At 40.4% G+C, this 19643-nt stretch overlaps 1 protein-coding gene across 1 annotated transcript in view; it reads left to right on the top strand.

Moving 5' to 3' along the window:
- kif13ba (kinesin family member 13Ba) overlaps positions 1 to 19643 on the top strand; it is a 36623-nt gene that overhangs the window by 14151 nt on the left and 2829 nt on the right. The window contains exons 3-35 of the mRNA XM_077712809.1: positions 1843 to 1855; positions 2016 to 2076; positions 2156 to 2248; positions 2944 to 3124; positions 3322 to 3409; positions 4191 to 4325; positions 6583 to 6695; positions 7734 to 7845; positions 7924 to 8136; positions 9083 to 9193; positions 9271 to 9405; positions 9467 to 9600; positions 9718 to 9804; positions 10503 to 10693; positions 10767 to 11031; positions 11546 to 11708; positions 12679 to 12834; positions 12912 to 13061; positions 13144 to 13269; positions 13708 to 14039; positions 14115 to 14247; positions 14327 to 14482; positions 15176 to 15275; positions 15341 to 15467; positions 15561 to 15616; positions 16238 to 16362; positions 16439 to 16714; positions 17104 to 17256; positions 17369 to 17446; positions 17522 to 17572; positions 17903 to 18050; positions 19114 to 19238; positions 19318 to 19380. Of these exons, the coding sequence (XP_077568935.1) occupies positions 1843 to 1855; positions 2016 to 2076; positions 2156 to 2248; positions 2944 to 3124; positions 3322 to 3409; positions 4191 to 4325; positions 6583 to 6695; positions 7734 to 7845; positions 7924 to 8136; positions 9083 to 9193; positions 9271 to 9405; positions 9467 to 9600; positions 9718 to 9804; positions 10503 to 10693; positions 10767 to 11031; positions 11546 to 11708; positions 12679 to 12834; positions 12912 to 13061; positions 13144 to 13269; positions 13708 to 14039; positions 14115 to 14247; positions 14327 to 14482; positions 15176 to 15275; positions 15341 to 15467; positions 15561 to 15616; positions 16238 to 16362; positions 16439 to 16714; positions 17104 to 17256; positions 17369 to 17446; positions 17522 to 17572; positions 17903 to 18050; positions 19114 to 19238; positions 19318 to 19380 (4450 nt within the window). The remainder of the gene's footprint in view (positions 1 to 1842; positions 1856 to 2015; positions 2077 to 2155; positions 2249 to 2943; positions 3125 to 3321; positions 3410 to 4190; positions 4326 to 6582; positions 6696 to 7733; positions 7846 to 7923; positions 8137 to 9082; positions 9194 to 9270; positions 9406 to 9466; positions 9601 to 9717; positions 9805 to 10502; positions 10694 to 10766; positions 11032 to 11545; positions 11709 to 12678; positions 12835 to 12911; positions 13062 to 13143; positions 13270 to 13707; positions 14040 to 14114; positions 14248 to 14326; positions 14483 to 15175; positions 15276 to 15340; positions 15468 to 15560; positions 15617 to 16237; positions 16363 to 16438; positions 16715 to 17103; positions 17257 to 17368; positions 17447 to 17521; positions 17573 to 17902; positions 18051 to 19113; positions 19239 to 19317; positions 19381 to 19643) is intronic.

The following is a 19643-nucleotide window of genomic DNA, read 5'->3' as shown; positions in this document are numbered from 1 at the left end:
ATCCGGTTTTTGGTGGAATTTAAATGATAACTTGAAACGTCCTTGGTTCCAACTTGAAGCAACAGTCAGGCATTGTAAGATGTGGTTTTTTTAAGTCTTCCACTCGATTAATCAACAAAGAAATGTACGCGGTTGCTTAAGGAATTTCCATCTGGAGTTTTTGGTGTCAGGGTTTCGGAAGGGATTCTTTTTTTTCTTCATTTTGGGGGTTGGGTTATCTTTGTGGGTCGTACGTGGAAGAAAGCGGGCCAAGTAAAACCAGAAACTCTTGACTGGTGCCCCCCTTTTTTCATGGCCAATCTTCAAAAATAACCATCAAGCATTGCTGTTGTGCTTTATTAACTGCAATTTATGGTTTATTATCTCGCCCAAGGACACTTTGACAGTAGACAGACGGGATTTGTTGTCCTGACTAGACGACCCACCCTCCCAAAACGGATGCTCCCAGACCCAGATTGCGCCGTCTGGCTTGGCACGTCATTACAGTCTTATGACCAAGGCTCATATGGTTGCGCTCTCTAGTAGCAGTTGATCAAAGTATTCACTTTGGAATTGTCCCAGAATGAGAGCCTTACATCATAGGCCAGGGCCTTGATCCATTTCCATAAATCATAATTTATCTTCCCCGACTACTGCATTTTTGCGAACTAAGCCAGTCCTAAAATGATCTTTCTACTATTTGTGTACCATTACCTTGCATATCTTACCATCTAGCACAAGGGTGGCATTTTAGATATAATATTTATATATTTTTTTAAATAAATGGATTAAAAGAAGTGGATTAGAAGCCCCGAATATTCAATTTTTTATAGATTTAAAACAATGTTTATTTTAGCTTTTTATATATTTTACAAAATGATTTTTGAACTAAAAACAGAAAAAAATGATTAAAATTACAATTATTCATTTAAAAAGGGGAAAAATCAGGACATTTATTATACATCTATACTCTTCATTTTAATTTGACCCTAAAACAGAAAGTCAGCACTCATGAATGACTTTCTCGGGCCGCACTAAATGAAGCGACGGGCCAGATTTGGCCCCTGGGCCGCCACTTTGACACTATATAAAAATTATTTTTTTTTGGGACCAGTGTATTTATAAATAATCCCATTTCAGTGTCTACTAACGTAGGATCAGGATTTGGTTGGCGTATATGCTTTTATTGCAAGAAAAATAGCCAATGCTGCCGCGTATATTTTTTAATTACCAAACAAGCTAATTAAAAAGTGGCTAATGAGCCTGTAGTAGCAATTATTCATGAGTCCTAAAAAAATTACATTGTTTTTTTTCCAAACAGTCAGGGTACAAATCAAAGCCCCTCATGAGAATTATAATTATTCCAAATTTACCCCTGTATAAAGTATCAATACTGCATTAGGAAAATAATCCTCTTTCTGGACACATTTTGTCTGCTTTCCTGCACCTAATTTACACCCATCTATCTGTTAACAGACATTCATAGCCTCTTTCCTCCTTCCAAACGTCGCTTTGACTCCCATTATCATAACTCAAACCCCTTTCTACCCCCAGCTATGCCAACCCAAGTACCATCCCCCCAACCCTTACGCTAGCCTACCCCAATACCCTGAAGATAAACACAAGTTCATTGTGTCACATGACAAGCAACCAGGAAGTCAATACACACACACGCAAAGGTCAATTAAATGCGTGGTTAGCGCCTGGAGATTTCAAGTTCTATTGCTTCATCTTCAAAAAAAAACACATAACTGTGATTCTCTGCTATGAATAAGTACCATAACATCTGAAATCTGTGCTAAATATTGTTTCTGTCTTTGTCTTCATGATCTCTGACCTGTTCTACCCATGTGACATCACCAGGAATCAGGCGAAGGTAATGCAGACATTTTTAACCGTGTCAGCAGTGAGCTCATTTTTTTTCAAATCGTGAGTCACGTCAAACAAAAGCACGGCTGTGTCGGAGTGACTCGCTATTGAAAACACCGTTTTACAATCACACCGTAGCTTACAGCCATTTTTTTTGTGGTCACCAGGTGTTTGCTTACGACTACTGCTTCTGGTCTATGGATGAATCGGACAAAGAGAGATTTGCCGGTTGGTTTTCTGTTGACATCCTTACCGTTTTTTGGTCCTGAATTGAGTTAATGTGAATGTAACGTATCTGTCATTTCAGGTCAGGAGGTGGTGTTTCAGTGCCTTGGAGAAAGTCTTCTCCATAACGCCTTCCTTGGCTACAATGCCTGTATTTTTGCCTATGGACAAACTGGTAAGTTATGGTACATTTTTGCAGCAAAAAACTGATACATTTTCCGCTAGTGTGTTTACATATAGTCTTGTGGGCTTTTTGTGTGTGGCTCCAGTTTTTTTTAGCTAGGTCTACAATGTCTTGTGTGTCTTATGTATGTCTTGCTATGGCAACCAAGACATTTCCTGAATACAGGGTGAAATAAAGTTCTAATCTAACCACAAAAACACAACTTTAACTCATTCGCTACCAAGTTTTATGTTATAAAATATTCCCATCTTGCAATAAATACTGAATATTTATAAATGATTGGGTTCAAAAATAGGTCACTCCAATTTACAAAACAAAAAAATAAAATCCATGTTGTCATAATATCGCTTTAAATGCCCGTCATGTTTGATGAACTTGTATAGGAGCTTGTTCATATCACCCTTTGGTTCCTTCTTTTTAAGTTTAGTTAAATTCAACCCATTCTCTTAACTTGTTGTTTTATAATACCCCAAAAATAGCATTGAGAAAATCCCACAATCCCCATTGGTATCAAGCATAGCCCAAAAATAGCCAGCTTTTAGCATTCATCTCATGAATTTTGCATGTTTTCAAGGGCTATGTTTCACTGTAATATGTTCATATATATATTTTTGGAAGCTTTTGCTAAAACCATCTCCATTTAAAAAAAAAGAAGGTACATTTCCTTCTCTTTATTTAAACATTAGGTTCTGGAAAGTCCTACACCATGATGGGTTCGGTGGACCAGCCGGGTCTCATACCCCGACTCTGTAGCGCTTTGTTTGACCGTACCCAGACGGAACAGCGTGAGCAGGAGAAGTTCACCGTGGAGGTCTCTTACATGGAGATCTACAACGAAAAAGTCCGAGATCTACTGGACCCTAAAGGGTAAGTCCTTGATAAATACAATGCTGACCTGACCTTTGACTTGGAGAAGAGTAGTACATCTGACAACCATATGTTCTCTGTTCATGATAAGGTTCTCAGGCTGGGTTTAGGGTCACCAAGCCCTCACCCAGATGCTGTAATGTGGTTATAACCATGAGAATTTTAATGTGAGGTAGATAATTTTGTTTTGTTTGCAGGGGGAGGCAGACGCTGAGAGTCCGAGAGCACAAAGTTTTGGGTCCATATGTGGATGGCTTGTCTCGGTTAGCAGTGGCTTGCTATAAGGTGAATTTAAAATATGATTCTTTGTATTTTTTTCGGATTATTTGACAAATATTTGAATATAACAGAAGTGTGTACTGGTGAGAGATAGGCTGTTTTGTATGGGTCCCTATATTATCCTGCAAAAAGTCAGATAGTAGTAGTACTCACTTAGATTTAAATTGGATCATTTTGGATTACCGTATTTTCACGACTATAAGGCGCATTTAAAAGTCTTAAATTTTCTCCAAAACAGACAGTGTGCCTTATAATACAGTGCGCCTTATAATACAGTGCGCCTTACATATGGAAAAATTGTCAGTCGTTGAGGGTGCGCCTTATAATAGTCGTGAATATACGGTATTACAAAAAAATGCATTGAGTTTGACTATATTGCAAAAAAATGAAAAAATACTATTCACTTTTTATTTTTTTTATTTTTTAACAAAACCTTTTAAATAAATGTTGCTTATGTTTTGTGAACCAATGAGGAGACGGTATAAGGAATCAGTGTTTTGGATTAAGTTTTTTTTTTGTGTGTAAAAATAATTAGCAAATAACTTGGTTTTACATTTTCTGTTGAAAATATTTTAAAGAATTAGTTTTTTTAAATGGCCTTATTTTATTAATACATTAAATGGCAATGACGACAATAACCGTCCAAGCCATTTTGACTGGGAAGGTGCAAATTAACATGAGTTGAAATTGAATGAATGTCTAATGAAGCCATTGAGTTCATATCTTTAACATTAGCATAGTACATTCAACATGTAAGTGTATTAAGCAGCAATTCAATCATTGACAGGACATCGAGGTGCTGATGTCAGAGGGCAATAAGTCTCGCACCGTCGCTGCCACCAACATGAACGAGGAGAGCAGTCGATCACATGCCGTCTTCAACATCATCCTCACGCACACCCTGACAGACGTGCAGTCTGGGGTATGTCAAACACAGACCAATTGTGAGAAATATTAGAGAAAAATATTAGTGTACTGTAACACTAAGTTCTGTGGGGAGCAGGTGTTGTCTTCTGCTAGACTTAATTTACTCATTTAGGCTTATTAGGCTTGTCATTTGAAAGCAAAGCACTTTAACTCGGAGCTGAAGGCTTCCCACATTTGATTCCTGACACTGTTTGCGGTCACAAAGCGGCCACCGGCAATTCACGTTAATAATTGACAACAGCCAGCTTCATTTACTAGGCGACCTTAGCAAGGAAGCCTGGGTGAAATTGCACTATGTGGTTCTAGTGCTATTTTTGTACTCTGGGAAATAATGCTATACACAATCTGGCTGACAGAATAACGTTGAGAAAAAGATCTTAAAAAACTGCAACCAAATGTCAGAATCCAAATAGATTCAGGAACAGGAGGATTAAAGTGAGATAGATTCTGTATGTCTGGAATATATATAGTTACCACAGGGAAGTACCACTAGCCACAAATGGAGAAAACATGGAACTGTAGTAGACTTTTCCCCCCTAGCCAAAAAATAGGTTGCTTGGACGTTTGGTCGCCGGACGTTTTGGTTGCCAGGACGTTTTGGTCACCGGACGTTTTGGTCGCCCGGACGTTTTGGTCGCCCGGACGTTTTGGTCGCCCGGACGTTTTGGTCGCCCGGACGTTTTGGTCGCCCGGACGTTTTGGTCGCCCGGACGTTTTGGTCGCCCGGACGTTTTGGTCGCCCGGACGCTTTGGTCGCCGGACGTTTTTGGTCGTCGGACGTTTTTGGTCGCCGGACGTTTTTGGTCGCCGGACGTTTTTGGTCGCCGGACGTTTTTGGTCGCCGGACGTTTTTGGTCGCCGGACGTTTTTGGTCGCCGGACGTTTTTGGTCGCCGGACGTTTTTGGTCGCCGGACGTTTTTGGTCGCCGGACGTTTTTGGTCGCCGGACGTTTTTGGTCGCCGGACGTTTTTGGTCGCCGGACGTTTTTGGTCGCCGGACGTTTTTGGTCGCCGGACGTTTTTGGTCGCCGGACGTTTTTGGTCGCCGGACGTTTTTGGTCGCCGGACGTTTTTGGTCGCCGGACGTTTTTGGTCGCCGGACGTTTTTGGTCGCCGGACGTTTTTGGTCGCCGGACGTTTTTGGTCGCCGGACGTTTTTGGTCGCCGGACGTTTTTGGTCGCCGGACGTTTTTGGTCGCCGGACGTTTTTGGTCGCCGGACGTTTTTGGTCGCCGGACGTTTTTGGTCGCCGGACGTTTTTGGTCGCCGGACGTTTTTGGTCGCCGGACGTTTTTGGTCGCCGGACGTTTTGGTCGCCCGGACGTTTGGTGACAGAGTTTACTGTTGAAACCAGCTCTCAAAATTTCATTCACGAGAGTTTAATATCTAAGAGAGAGTTTAATATATAAGTACTGCTTAATATCAAAGTAGATTTGACCGGCGACTAAAAGAGACCAAAACACTGGCAACCAAACGTCCGGTCACAAACAAAAATGGCCAAAAACTGAGTGATGACTTATTAAGGAGGTCATACAAGAATCCTGGACATCTAAAGAATTGGAGATCTCCCTTGTCTCATTTGACTTTAATGATAAAATAATAAGCAATCTGGAAGAGACTGGACAAAAATTGCATTCTTGGCACTGGTACAAAGTGGAAACCACAACTGACCGAAAAATAACATGTCTCGTTTCCCAATACTTTGTGAAGACTGATATATGGATTGATGAGATTAAAGTTGAGGTTTTTGAGGGGAGTTCTGTATTTCTTTGTAATATATTAAGGGTTTCAAGAGAGAGTAAAATCTTGCAATCTGCAAATATGGTTGCTAAAAGGCTGCTTTGCTACCTCAGGGCCTGGATGACCTCTTGAGTTATGAAACCATGCTCTACTGGAAAATTCTCAAGAACAATGTTTTGACCTAAATTTGACACTAATTTGGATCACAGCAACACAAAACATGGCAATACCCAAACTTGTGAACCACTTAACACTTTTATGGTCCATGTTTTTTTTTCTTCTGACATTTGTTTGGTATGAAAAGTGTCAATTGGAAAACTACACCCAAAAAGTGTCAATACTTAATTTATGGGTTGTAGAAATTGAGTTGCAGACTCTGTAAAATAACAATAGCCTTTTGTATTGTCAACAATGATCCCAGCCTTGAAACATATTTTTTTAATGCCTCAAATGAGCAAAAAAATAATGTGTTCCCTTTTATTTTGGACCCTCGTCCATTCTTTCTCTTGTAGACGAGTGGTGAGAAAGTGAGTCGCCTGAGTTTAGTAGATTTGGCTGGAAGCGAGAGAGCGACAAAAACCGGAGCGGCGGGAGAGCGACTCAAGGAAGGAAGTAACATAAACAAGTATGTAATACTTATGCGCACTCACACACATTTGCTATTCTAGCATTGTTTACTTATCACTAATTTTATCTTCATATCACGGCATTTTGGTAATGGATTTCTAGCTACTGTGTGATGTAATGATACACGTGCCTGCACTGTTGCCTTCAAGTGCGCCTTGTAATTTGGCCAACTCTCTTAAAATGCAGAGCATGAAAATGAAAACAAAGATGCACTCTAGTATCCAAAGACGGGTTATCTCATGTGAATAAGGACTTTATACTACTGACCCAAAGCACACTTAATTTTAGCTTGCAGTCTTTCAGAGTGGAAAAATAAATTAATAAATCATATTTAAATTATTATTATTATTATTTTATTTACAAAATATCTACCAATCTGTTGGCAGCATTTTCTATACTCGTAGCATACAACAGAGGGCAACATTACCATCTATTGGTATAATTACTTTACTGCAATTATTGGAGATGCTATTGGATTGAATTGGATAACTTTATTCATCTCGTATTCGGGAAATTTTGTTGTCACAGTAGCAAGAGGGTGAGAATACAGACACAGAAAAATACATTTTAGACCTAAATATATAAGTAATAAGTTAATAAATAAATACATGAATAAATATATACATGAATAACTGTTGCTGAAAAAATATATAAATGTAGATATACATACACATACATATATAAGCACATATATGTATATGCATGAATATTGTAGTGTATTTATCACATTTGTAAGATATTTTGTGTTTTCAGGAGTACACCGATACAATTTGTTTATCCCAAGTGCGATATTATGTGTTTTTGTATGATGCTCATACCACATTTTCTTTATTTACAACACTTTAATACACTGAATTACTTACACAAATGTAAAATAATTGCTATCACGCCCTATTGGAGCTTCTTCCAATGCGAATATCGACATCATTATAACACTAATTTTCAGGCCTGTTTTGGGGAGTCAGCCTAATTAATTTTATTAAAGACTATTTAAAATAGAAATTGATAAACAGGACTATGTTTACCTGCCCATCAGGTCATTGACGACACTAGGCCTGGTCATCTCCGCTCTGGCAGAACAAGGAACCGCCAAGAACAAGAACAAATTTGTTCCATACCGAGACTCCGTTCTGACATGGTTGCTGAAGGTAAAAAAGCGCACTTTTGTAGTCGCCTTATCCTTCCCTGTTCCTTTTTAACTTTGCTTCACCTTTTGGCGCTCAAAGGACTGTCTTGGCGGAAACAGCCGCACGGCTATGGTGGCCACGGTCAGCCCGGCGGCCGACAACTACGAAGAGACGCTGTCCACGTTACGCTACGCCGACCGGGCTAAGAGCATCGTCAACCACGCCGTCGTCAATGAGGATCCCAACGCTCGCATTATCCGGGAATTGCGTGAAGAAGTGGAGAAGTTGAGGGTGCAGCTCACTCAAGCCGAGGTGAGAAGACAGTGTTTTTTTTATGCAAGATAATTTTTTTCTTTAGTTTTTTTAAACTAAAGGACATTTATTTAATTCTTAGGCAGTCCATAAGTGTGTTACATATCCAAGTCCATTTTGATTGGGATGTTGCATTGTATTTATTGCCAATATTTTAGAATTTACTTTGTGAGAACGCAACTTTTTATGCTTTTATTACTTATTTATGTTTTTATATTACTTATGTTTTTATATTACTTATTTATGTTTTTACTGGGAAAGTAGTACCACTAACGCAGCTGTGTATAATGACAAAAACTTTTGATTTGATTCAAAAAAGCAGGGAAGCCAACTACATTAATGGCTTTTAATTTGCCATAATTTAAATTAAAGTAACAATTCTTATCTAATCCAAAGTTAAAATTCTATTGTAGGACATCAAACAAAAACTTTTTATTACTCATGCTAAAACTGGCTCATGTAAATGTGGACAAATATTTTTAGGGGGGTTGAAGTGTAATGTTTTAATTAAATTTCTCAATTTCAGTAGCCCTTAGCAAAATTAATGTGTGTCAAATTTGATGATGTGGAAGAAAACTGCACAGTCACAATAGTTGCCCCATTTGGAATATAACCTGCCGTTAATTTGCCATAAATTAAATTAAAGCAACAATTTTAATCTAATCCAAAGTTAAAATTCCATTATAGGACATATCAAACAAAAAATGCTATTCTTAATGCTAAAATTGGCTCATTATATAAATTTGAACAAATAATTTTTTAGGGGGGTTGAAGTGTACTTTTTAAATTAAATTTCTCAATTTTAGTAGCCATTAGCAAAATGTATGTGTGTAGAGTTTGATGATGCGCAAGAATATTGCGCAATCACAATACTTGCCCACGTTTGGAACATAACCTTCCCTTAAGAAACATTAATTCCACCTGATCTATTTTGTGTTTTACACAGTCAATGAAAGCCCCTGAGCTCAAAGAGCGCCTGGAAGAGTCTGAAAAGTTGATTCACGAGATGACCGTCACATGGGAGGATAAACTTCGCAAAACGGAGGAGGTTGCACAGGTGAGACAACGACCACCCTCTCAATCTCCAGTTTTTTAAACAATATGTTTTAAACTCACTCTATCCCATTTTAACAGGAGCGTCAGAAGCAGCTGGAGAGTCTGGGTATTTCCCTCCAGTCATCCGGTATTAAAGTAGGAGACGATAAGAGCTTTTTAGTCAACCTCAATGCGGACCCGGCACTCAATGAGCTGTTGGTCTACTATTTAAAGGTATACACACGGCGCAATAAATGACTCCATCAGGCTAAATTAATTCCTTGTCTGGTTTTAGGAGGTCCACACCCAGGTGGGCTCGGCAGATTCGCAGGACATTCAATTGTGCGGCATGGGAATCCAGGCCGAACACTGCGTTATCGACATCGGTGCAGATGGCGCCGTCATCATCACCCCGTACCCCAATGCTCGGTAACAACTACAAATATATCTTTGTGTCGGTTGTCTCCTTGGGCAGTGAAAATCTATCTTGTTACAACTTCTATGTGAAAAAAATGTTGATTTTGGTTCTAAAATCTATTTTGACAGAACGTGTGTAAATGGGTCTCCGGCCTCGTGTGCGCTGCAGCTTCACCATGGCGACCGGATTCTTTGGGGGAACAACCATTTTTTCAGGTAATGTATATTAAGAGATAGGGATGTCCCAATTGCATATTTTTGCATGTGACTTGATTTTAACAATGTGCCAATATCAATTCCCGGCTTGCTATTAAACTACTGTATTTACTCGCATATAAGCCTCACCCGCGTATAAGCCGTATCCTTAAAATGGCCTTAAAATTGTTGAATTTAACAATTTCTCGCGTATAAGCCGCCTCTGATTCACAATTTTCACCTCCATATTCATGGTTTTAATAGAGTACAATTTTGTTACTTTGAATGGAAAATATTAAGAAAAATCATCACGTTGTATTTCTGAGCTACTGTATAAATCAAAAGCACATTACTAGGGGGGTCAATATCATAAGGCAGTTAATGTCTTTAGCATGTCTTTGTAAATGCAAAATATAAAATTATTCCATTTGAATAAGTCTATGTTGATGAGAATTTATTTGATGCTTTTTAATGACATAAATTAACATTTTTATTAAGTTTAAGATGTTGTGGCGGCCAAATTGCTTCTAATGTCGAAATATTTATGAAAGCTAGATTTTCTTTCCTGTAATTTCATTCACAGACGTCAAAATAAATGTTTAGTGTTTTATTTGGGTTGCTCGATTCAGTCATTTTTTTGTCCGACAAATACAGGCTTATATGCGAGTAGTAAAAGATACGCTTCCAAATTTTGACTCACTGATCCCTTTTCCATGCAGGATCAACCTTCCCAAGCGTCGCGCTCGAACCGGCGACGACGAAGAGGGTGACGGTGGCGCCGTGAAGAAGAGCGGAAGCAGCGAACAGCTGGACGCCGACGGAGACTCAGCCAGCGAGGCGTCCAGCGAAGTCAGTTTCTCCTACGAGTTCGCTCAGACCGAAGTCATGATGAAGGCTCTGGGCAGCAACGGTACACACAAATGCCGACACCATCAGGAAGCACGGATGTTAACACTCAATTTTTTTTTTTTTTGGCTCGTCAGACCCCATGCAGAGCGTCCTGCAATCTTTGGAGAGGCAGCACGAGGAGGAAAAACGTTCAGCCCTGGAGCGACAGAGGCAGATGTACGAGCAGGAGCTCCAGCAACTGCGTCGCAAGCTTAATCCGGACCGCCTATCCGGCACTCTACCGGGACCGCCAAGTGCTGGTCAGCAGTCGCATTATCGTAGCATGGAGAGGCTCAGCATGGGAGGCATGAGCCACTCCAGCAGCGCTCAGAGCCGATTGAGACAATGGAGCGAGGACAGGTCAGTGGCGAGTCCGCTTCAAATGTTTTAGATTTGTTTCTAGTAAAGCACCGTTGTCAATGAGGCGGCCCGGGGGCCAAATCTGGCCCGCCGCATCATTTTGTGTGGCCCGAGAAAGTAAATCATGAGTGCCGACTTTCTGTTTTAGGATCAAATTAAAATGAAGAGTCTAGATGTATATAACATTTCTTGATTTTCCCCTTTTTAAATCAATAATTGTCATTTTTTATCCATTTTTTCAGTTTTTAGTTCAAAAATTATTTTGTAAAATCTAAAAATATACTTATAAAAAAAGCTAAAATAAACAATGTTTTAGATCTATAAAAAGCTGAATATTCAGGGGTTTTAATCCAGTTATTTTAATCCATTTATTAAAATAAATCAAAATATTATGTCTAAATAATCACATGTAGCCAAGTTGACGTTAATGCGGCCCGCGAACCAACCCGAGTCTGACACTCTTGCACATTTCCCTTTTCTACCGTCTTCCTGAACTCCAATTATTCTCTTTCAGGGAAGCTGTGTTGGTGAGGAGTTTGAGGCGACTGCGGGAACAAATTGTGAGAGCTAACCTCCTGGCGCAAGAGGCCTGCTTCATCTCCGAAGAACTGGAACGTCACACAGAGTACCGAGTCACCTTGCAGATCCCTTCAGACAACCTCAATGCTAACCGCAAGGTGGGCCAGTTCAACCGCACTTTTATTTTCAAATCGAGTTTCTACTTTGTTTCTTGATGAGCGGTTGTCCAAAATGTGCTACGGGGTCCACCAGTGGTCAACCCGTCAAATGTTTTTTAACGCACCCTATTATGAAACATAAACTGAAAAAAGGACTAATGTGGTAACATACTCATCACTCATTAAAGTATAAAGTAAAGTAAAAAGTATAAAGTACAAAGTTAAGTAAAAAGTAAAAAATATAAAGTATAATAAAGTATAAAGTACAAAGTTAAGTAAAAATTAAAAAATATAAAGTATAATAAAGTATAAAGTACAAAGTGAAGTAAAAAGTATAAAGTATAATAAAGTATAAAGTACAAAGTAAAGTAAAAAGTACAAAGTTAAGTAAAAAGTAAAAAATATAAAGTATAATAAAGTATAAAGTACAAAGTGAAGTAAAAAGTATAAAGTATAAAAAAAGTATAAAGTACAAAGTAAAGTAAAAAGTATAATAAAGTACAAAATAAGTAAAAAGTACAAAGTAAAAAAGTATAAAGTACAAAGTGAAGTAAAAATATATAGTAAGAAGTATAAAGTACAAAATAAGGTATAAAGTACAAAGTAAAGTATAAAGTAAAAAGTAAATTATAAAATGTAAAGTATAAAGTACAAGTAAAGTGTAAAGTATAAAGTACAAGTAAAGTGTAAAGTATAAAGTACAAAGGAAAGTATAAAGTACAAAGGAAAGTATAAAGTACAAAGTAAAGTATAAAGTACAAAGTAAAGTGTAAAGTATAAAGTACAAAGTAAAGTATAATGTGTAAAGTATAAAGTACAAAGTAAAGTATCATGTGTAAAGTATAAAGTACAAAGTAAAGTATAAAGTACAAAGTAAAGTATAAAGTACAAAGTAAAGTATAAAGTGCAAAGTAAAGCCGTAGTTTGCCTGTTTAATGTTACTCAAGACTGTTTTCTTCTATTTACTTAGAGGGATGCAGTTCTGAGCGAACCCGCCATTCAAGTGCGACGTCGTTGCCGCGGCAAGCAAATTTGGAGCTTAGAGAAGACCGAGAACCGTCTGGTGGACATGAGGGAACTCTACCAGGAGTGGCAGGACTACCATCAGCACGACAACGACAAACCTGTAAGTTCGGAGCAAATTCCATATCTAGAAAACTCGTGTGTATTAAAAAAATCGTCCCTATCTTTTTGCCCGGCCAGGGGATGCGCTCGTATTTCCGCAGAGCCGACCCCTTCTTCGACGAGCAGGAGAACCACAGCTTGATCGGCGTGGCCAACGTCTTTCTTTCCTGCCTTTTCTATGACGTCAAGCTGCAGTATGCGGTGCCCATCATCAATCAGAAAGGAGAGGTAAAGAATGGGGTCTAAGAAAGATGCTTTAAATGAGGCGTTTATATTAAGGATTAATAATGTTTGGTTGTTTGGTCTTGAGGTGGCTGGCCGGCTACACGTGGAGGTGGTCCGGGTCGGAGGGGCTCTGGAGGACAACGTCGCCGGTGGAGACGATGCGGACAATAATCTGGATTTAGAAATTCAAGACCGCAAACTCGTCTGTATGGTGAGAAATGGACCGAAGTCGCGGGTGTTTGTTTCTCGATTTTAGGGTTATTAATCTTACATTAGTCAGGATAGATTCACTCTTGCAAGACACCAGTGGGTGAACTAAAACAAATGCTTCATTTTTCCACTTTTTTAAAAATATTTTTCCACATCAAGGGAAGAAAACCACATTTTATTTATTTTTCTGTTCAAAGCAAGGTCATGCAGTAAATTCTCTCTTTAGTTTTACCTTAATGGATAATATTTTTTTAAAATACATACAAAAAGGTGGACATAATTTGGGGTTTTTAATTAAAATGATAGTACAGATAGTATTCTTTAATTTTTTAAATTACCTTTTTCATTTTATTATCCGTTTTATTCATGCCAAAATTTTAATTGCCAATATTACTCAAATGATGCTAAATCCTCATTATCACTTGTCAATGTTCCCCAGATTAAAATCCTGCAGGCTACCGGTCTCCCCCAGCACTTGTCCAACTTCGTCTTCTGCCAATACTCATTCTGGGACCAACCCGAGCCTATCATCGTGGCCCCCGAGGTGGACCCGGCGTCCTCGTCGCCCGGGACTAAGGACCCGCACTGCATGGTGGTGTTCGACAGCTGCAAGGAACTGGCCGTGTCCGTGTCGGAAGATTTCATCGAATACCTGACGGAAGGAGCCGTGGCCATCGAGGTTTTCGGACACAGGCAGGCGGATGCGGGTCGGAATCCGGCCTTGTGGGACTTGAGCATCATTCAGGCTAAAACGCGAACCCTGCGAGACAGGTGAGGAATATTTTCTTGGAGACATTTCCTCACTTCACCTAGAGATCCGTACATTTTATAATACATAACGTTCAGGTGGAGCGAAGTAACACGCCGGCTAGAACTCTGGATCCAAATCCTGGAGATTAACGAGAACGGAGACTTTGTCCCGGTGGAAGTCGTTCCGGCTCGTGACGTCAACACTGGCGGGATCTTTCAGCTTCGACAAGTATTTTGTTTTTTAAGGAAGGGTTGGTGGACAGAAAGGGCCTCAAAGTAAACTTGTACTCTGGATTTTGTTTATGTAGGGTCAAGCGAGGAGGATCCAGGTGGATGTTCGCTCCGTTCAGGACTCGGGAACCATGCCGCTCATATCAGAGGTCGTGTTGGCTGTGTCGGTGGGCTGTGTTGAGATCACAAATACCATTGGCGGCCCTGATGGAGATGAGATGGACAGTTATCAGGTGAATGTGGGGACTGAACTGCTGTCCTGATAGATGTGTTGGGATTTATACACTTGTATGGTACAGTGGTACTTCGAAATATGGGCAATTTGAGATACGATTAAATTTTGAGCAAACTTTTATCTTGAGATACGAGCCAAATTTTGAGCAAAGTTTTATCTTGAGATAGAAGTAAAGTTTTCAGCAAAGTTTTATCTTGAGATACGAGTCAAATTTTGAGCAAACTTTTATCTTGAGGTATAAGTAAAATTTTTAGCAAACATTTATTTTGAGATACTAGTAGAATTTTGTGCAAACTTTTGTCTTGAGATACAAGTAAAGTTTTGAGCAAACTTTTATCTTGAGATACGAGTAATATTTTGAGCAAACATTATCTTGAGATACAAGTAAAAGTTTGAGCAAACTTTTATCTTGAGATACAAGTAAAATTTTGAGCAAACTTTTATCTTGAGATACGAGTAAAATTTTGAGCAAACTTTTATCTTGAGATACGGGTAAAATAAATAGAACCAAGAAATATATCAAAATGTAAAACTAAATTAGAATGAAGTTTAGTGTAAGGTTCGTTTAAACTTATTTTTGAGTATGTCTGCATCGTAATCCTATTTCATTTAGATTTGTTTATGTTATGTTACGAGCGCGTTACCGTACATTAAAAGTCCCCGCCCCCCTAACATCCATTTTGTCACGTAGGAGCGAGATCTGGAACGACTACGACGTCAGTGGTTGGCAGCACTCACCAAAAGGCAGGAATACTTGGACCAACACTTGCAAAGTCTGGTCAGCAAAGCAGGTAAGAAACAGTATAGGTGGTTATATTTTGGATTATTTGCATTAAGCTCCAGTTTCCACATGCAGAAAAAAATGAAGACGACACAGATAGGGAAGCTCAGCTGTTGGAATGGCGCTTGACACTAACGGAAGAGCGGAACGCCGTCATGGTGCCTTCGGCGGGCAGCGGGATTCCAGGAGCTCCTGCTGAATGGTTTGTTTGTTCTTTTTTGTCGAAAATGCGATCCATTTTTAATTTGATAAAAGATCCTTGTTCGTGTTACAATGCTTTTGTGTTCGGCCACAGGGTTCCACTTCCAGGAATGGAGACGCACATTCCGGTGCTTTTCCTCAACCTGAAACGTAAGTTAAAACTTTTTGGTGTATGAAGTACTTTTGATTTGGACTCCTAGGGGTCCAAATATTTTTATTTCAATGAGTTTAATGCTGTTAGACGTCATGGGAATGAGTAAAGAGGCCAAAAAAAATTGTTTGGGTGAGTAAAGAGGCGCAAAAATATGTTTGAGTGAATTTTTTTGGTCTCCTAATAATTCAACGGTCAAAAGTGTTTTATGCATTCGTGAAATAGTGTATTTTCCGGACTATAAGTCGCACCAACCAATGAATACACAATGGAGAGGGAAAGAATATATATATAAGTCGATCTTTTGGGAAGCCACTGTTTTTATTTTAGTGGAAAGTGGGAACAGATGTTAAAGTGAGAAGATTAAAATGGTGGACAATGTGCCAAAATATACATTTGTTAACATAAGACTTTCACAGATAACTCTAGCTTAAACAAAAATAAGATATAACATATTTCTATGGTTGAAGAGAAAAAGGAAACATAAGTTGCAGGGCCAGCCAAATTATGAAAAAAAAGTGCGCCCTATAGTCCAGAAAATACGGTAATTAGTAATTTTTTGGTCAATTCATTGTGGTTCCACAAAGATAAATGACGGTACTTCCCTTTTTTGTCTCCAGCTGACGACTTGAGCTCCCAAGACCAATTCGAGGTACCCGACGCTGGAGGTTGGGACGCCACACTAATCGGCGAAGACGAGGACGACTTCTTCGACCTGCAAATCGTCAAACACTACGACGGCGAGGTGAGAGGACCACCATCAAGTCCCTTCCGACTCCTCGGAACTCCTCCTTAATTAAACTCACCGCCCCTCCCACCAGGTAAAAGCGGAGGCGTCATGGGACTCCACCGTCCACGAGTGCCCGCAGTTGAGCCGCGGGGGTGCTTGGCCCGACAGCCGTGTATACCTCACCGTGCGGACCGTGGTCCAGCTTAGCCACCCGGCCGACATGCAGTTGGTTCTGAGGAAGAGAATCTGCGTCAATGTCAATCCCGGCCGCCAGGGGTTCGCGCACAATTTCCTGAGGAGAATGTCTGCGCGAAGTACCATCCCTGGATGTGGCGTCACCTTTGAGGTGGTCTCCAACATCCCGGGGGTAAGACCAGTAGACCAGGGGATGCTAACAGGGGGATCCTAACAGGGGATGCTAACATGGGATGCTGACAGGGGATGCTAACAGGGGATGCTCACAGGGGGATGCTAACAGGGGGATGCTAACAGGGGGATGCTAACAGGGGGATGCTAACAGGGGGATGCTAACAGGGGGATGCTCACAGGGGGATGCTAACAGGGGGATGATAACAGGGGGATGCTAACAGGGGATGTTAACAGGGGATGCTAACAGGGGATGATAGCAGGGGATCCTAACTAGGGATGTTAACGGGGGATGCTAACAGGGGATACTAACAGGGGATGGTAATAGGGGATGCTAACAGAGGATGCTAACTTACCGGGTGGATAACTGTGTTCCCCTTCCTTTGTTAGGATTCCCCTGGATCGGAGGACCGGGAGATGTTAGCCCACCTCGCCGCCAACGCTCACAGCAGCGAGTCGGCCGATGACGAAGCCGCCATTGAGAAGTACTTGCGAAGCGTGCTCAGTCTGGAGAACATCCTCACCCTGGATCGACTCAGACAGGTATGTGTGAGAAATTGATCATCAGTCTATTGTTATGGAAATAGCTTGTTTATATCACTTTTTCAAACATTTGTATTGAGGATAGTAACCTTTCCTAATTTGTGTGTTTAAGGAGGTAACGGTGAAGGAACAACTCGCTGCTAGAGGACGAAACAACCGCCGAAGTCTGAGTTCTCCATCCGTAAATAGGGTAAAAAAAAAACGAAAATTGACCAATAGCGATTCAGATTTACCAGAATTAAGTCCACATTTGCTCTAACCTCAGCTCTCCGGAAGCAGACAAGACTTGTCCACCACCTCATTACTGGAAGACAAGGTAACATAACTACATTTAGCGCCATAGACGTCAACCACGGCCAAAATCAGTCGAAAATCAGTCGAAAATCAGTCCCAAATCAGCCCAAGATCAGTCCCTAATCAGTCCCTAATCAGTCCCTAATCAGTCCCTAATCAGTCCCTAATCAGTCCCTAATCAGTCCCAAATCAGTCCCAAATCAGTCCCAAATCAGTCCCAAATCAGTCCCAAATCAGTCCCAAATCAGTCTCAAATCAGTCTCAAATCAGTCTCAAATCAGTCTCAAATCAGCCCCAAATCAGCCCAAAATCAGTTCAAAACTTTTTCACCCTGCACTTGTGTGGTGTTCAGGGTCGCTGGGAAAGCCAACAAGACATCTTCATGCCATTCGCGTACCACCGCACGCTCCCACGCCCGGCTTCGTCACCCTCTACGTACTGCCCCCCGGCGCCGACGTCCTCGTCCGACGCCATCGGCCCCACGCAAAGCCAGGAGCCAGGTAGACCTCTTGAGCCGCTGCTGCCTTTATTTCTTGTTTGGCTACTGCTTCTTTCCGCTTAATGGAAAAAACTGCCTTTTCTGCCAATCAGTTTGTATGAACACTGTGTTAGGTTAATCAATAATTATACTTCAATATATTATAAAACAATACAGCAGGACAATTGACCATTGGAAATTAAACAAAAAAGCCTCCATTCGGCAAAACAATTCCACAATAAAGCGCAAATAGCGTCACAATTTACGACAATATGCGAGTAATCACGAAGGTTGTTGGATAGCCATCACGCTGCATCGGCAATTTCTTAAGCGTCCTTCCAGGTCTGCATTCTGGGGTAAAGGTCAGTCATATCTTCCAGTAAACAGTCCTTGGTGACATGTTACGATTCCGAGCTCACCTACAGACAAATTGAAGAAGCTCTCATATAAAAAAATGATTAAATGCACACATATAATAGTACCGTATTTTCACGACTATAAGGGGCACTTGAAAGTCTTAAATTTTCTCCAAAATAGACAGTTCGCCTTATATATGGAAAAAACAGAAAACCAAAAAGGAAAAACCACCATTGTCGGATATTAAAAAACCACAAACGCCTGAAGTGAAACAATACTGTTAAATATGCAGATGTTGGTTTACAACATCTTCCATCATATAGCTCCTCCCCCACTGCAAGATTTTATACAAACAAATCCAAAACATCAACAATGGCTGGCTCTAGAGGTGACTGTGAAGTAGTGAGTGCTTCATACCTGGAAGTCAATAGCAATTACCGTATTTTCACCACTGTAAGGCGCACTTAAGTCTTAAATTTTCTCCAAAATAGACAGTGCGCCTTATAATACAGTGCGCCTTATATATGGAAAAAATGTCATTCGTTGAGGGTGTGCCTTATAGTCGTGAAAATGCGGTATTATAGATTTAATCCAACACCCTGCCATTGGTGTTTTAATTGAAGTCATCTTAATGTTCTTTTTCTCAGTCTGGTTGCTTCTTCTCTCCTAATTTTTCACGCTTCCTCTGCTTCCTGCATTCCTTTTTTCTTCTTCGACCCCCCCTACAGGTCGTTCAGGACTCGCTGCCTCTTATCTTTCAGTGAAGGCGTTGGTTCCACAGATGCCCAAATTGCTCAAGTCTTTGTTCCCGGCTCGCGACGATAAGAAGGAACTGAGGCCGCATAGTCAACAGGTGAGACAGAGTCTGTGAAGGACATTTTTCCTCAGTCAGTACATTTAAAAAAAATATTTTGTTATTTTGTGTCGTCCAGCAACACGTACCACGCATCATGTCGCCACCAGGCGGCGACGAAAACAGGCTGAAGGCGGACACGGTGAGAATCCCTGTTTTTGTGTAGTCACAATCCAATTCATGTTAAGTGCACGTCTTCCCATGTTGGCAAACCTTTTATTGAGGAGAAAGCATGCATCCCTTGTATGAAGCTAAATTAAATGTTCTTTCTGGGCCTGTGTGGGTTTTCTCCGGGTACTCCGGTTTCCTCCCACATTCCAAAGACATGCATGGTAGGAAAATTGGACACTCTAAATTGCCTATAGCTATTAGTGATTGGTTGTTTGTCTTGTTGTGCCCTGTGAT

The sequence above is a fragment of the Stigmatopora nigra genome, chromosome 3, assembly GCF_051989575.1.
Source record: "Stigmatopora nigra isolate UIUO_SnigA chromosome 3, RoL_Snig_1.1, whole genome shotgun sequence".
NCBI lineage: Eukaryota > Metazoa > Chordata > Actinopteri > Syngnathiformes > Syngnathidae > Stigmatopora > Stigmatopora nigra.
The sequence above is the reverse complement of the archived record's forward strand: the minus strand, read 5'-3'. Positions and strand labels throughout refer to the sequence as shown.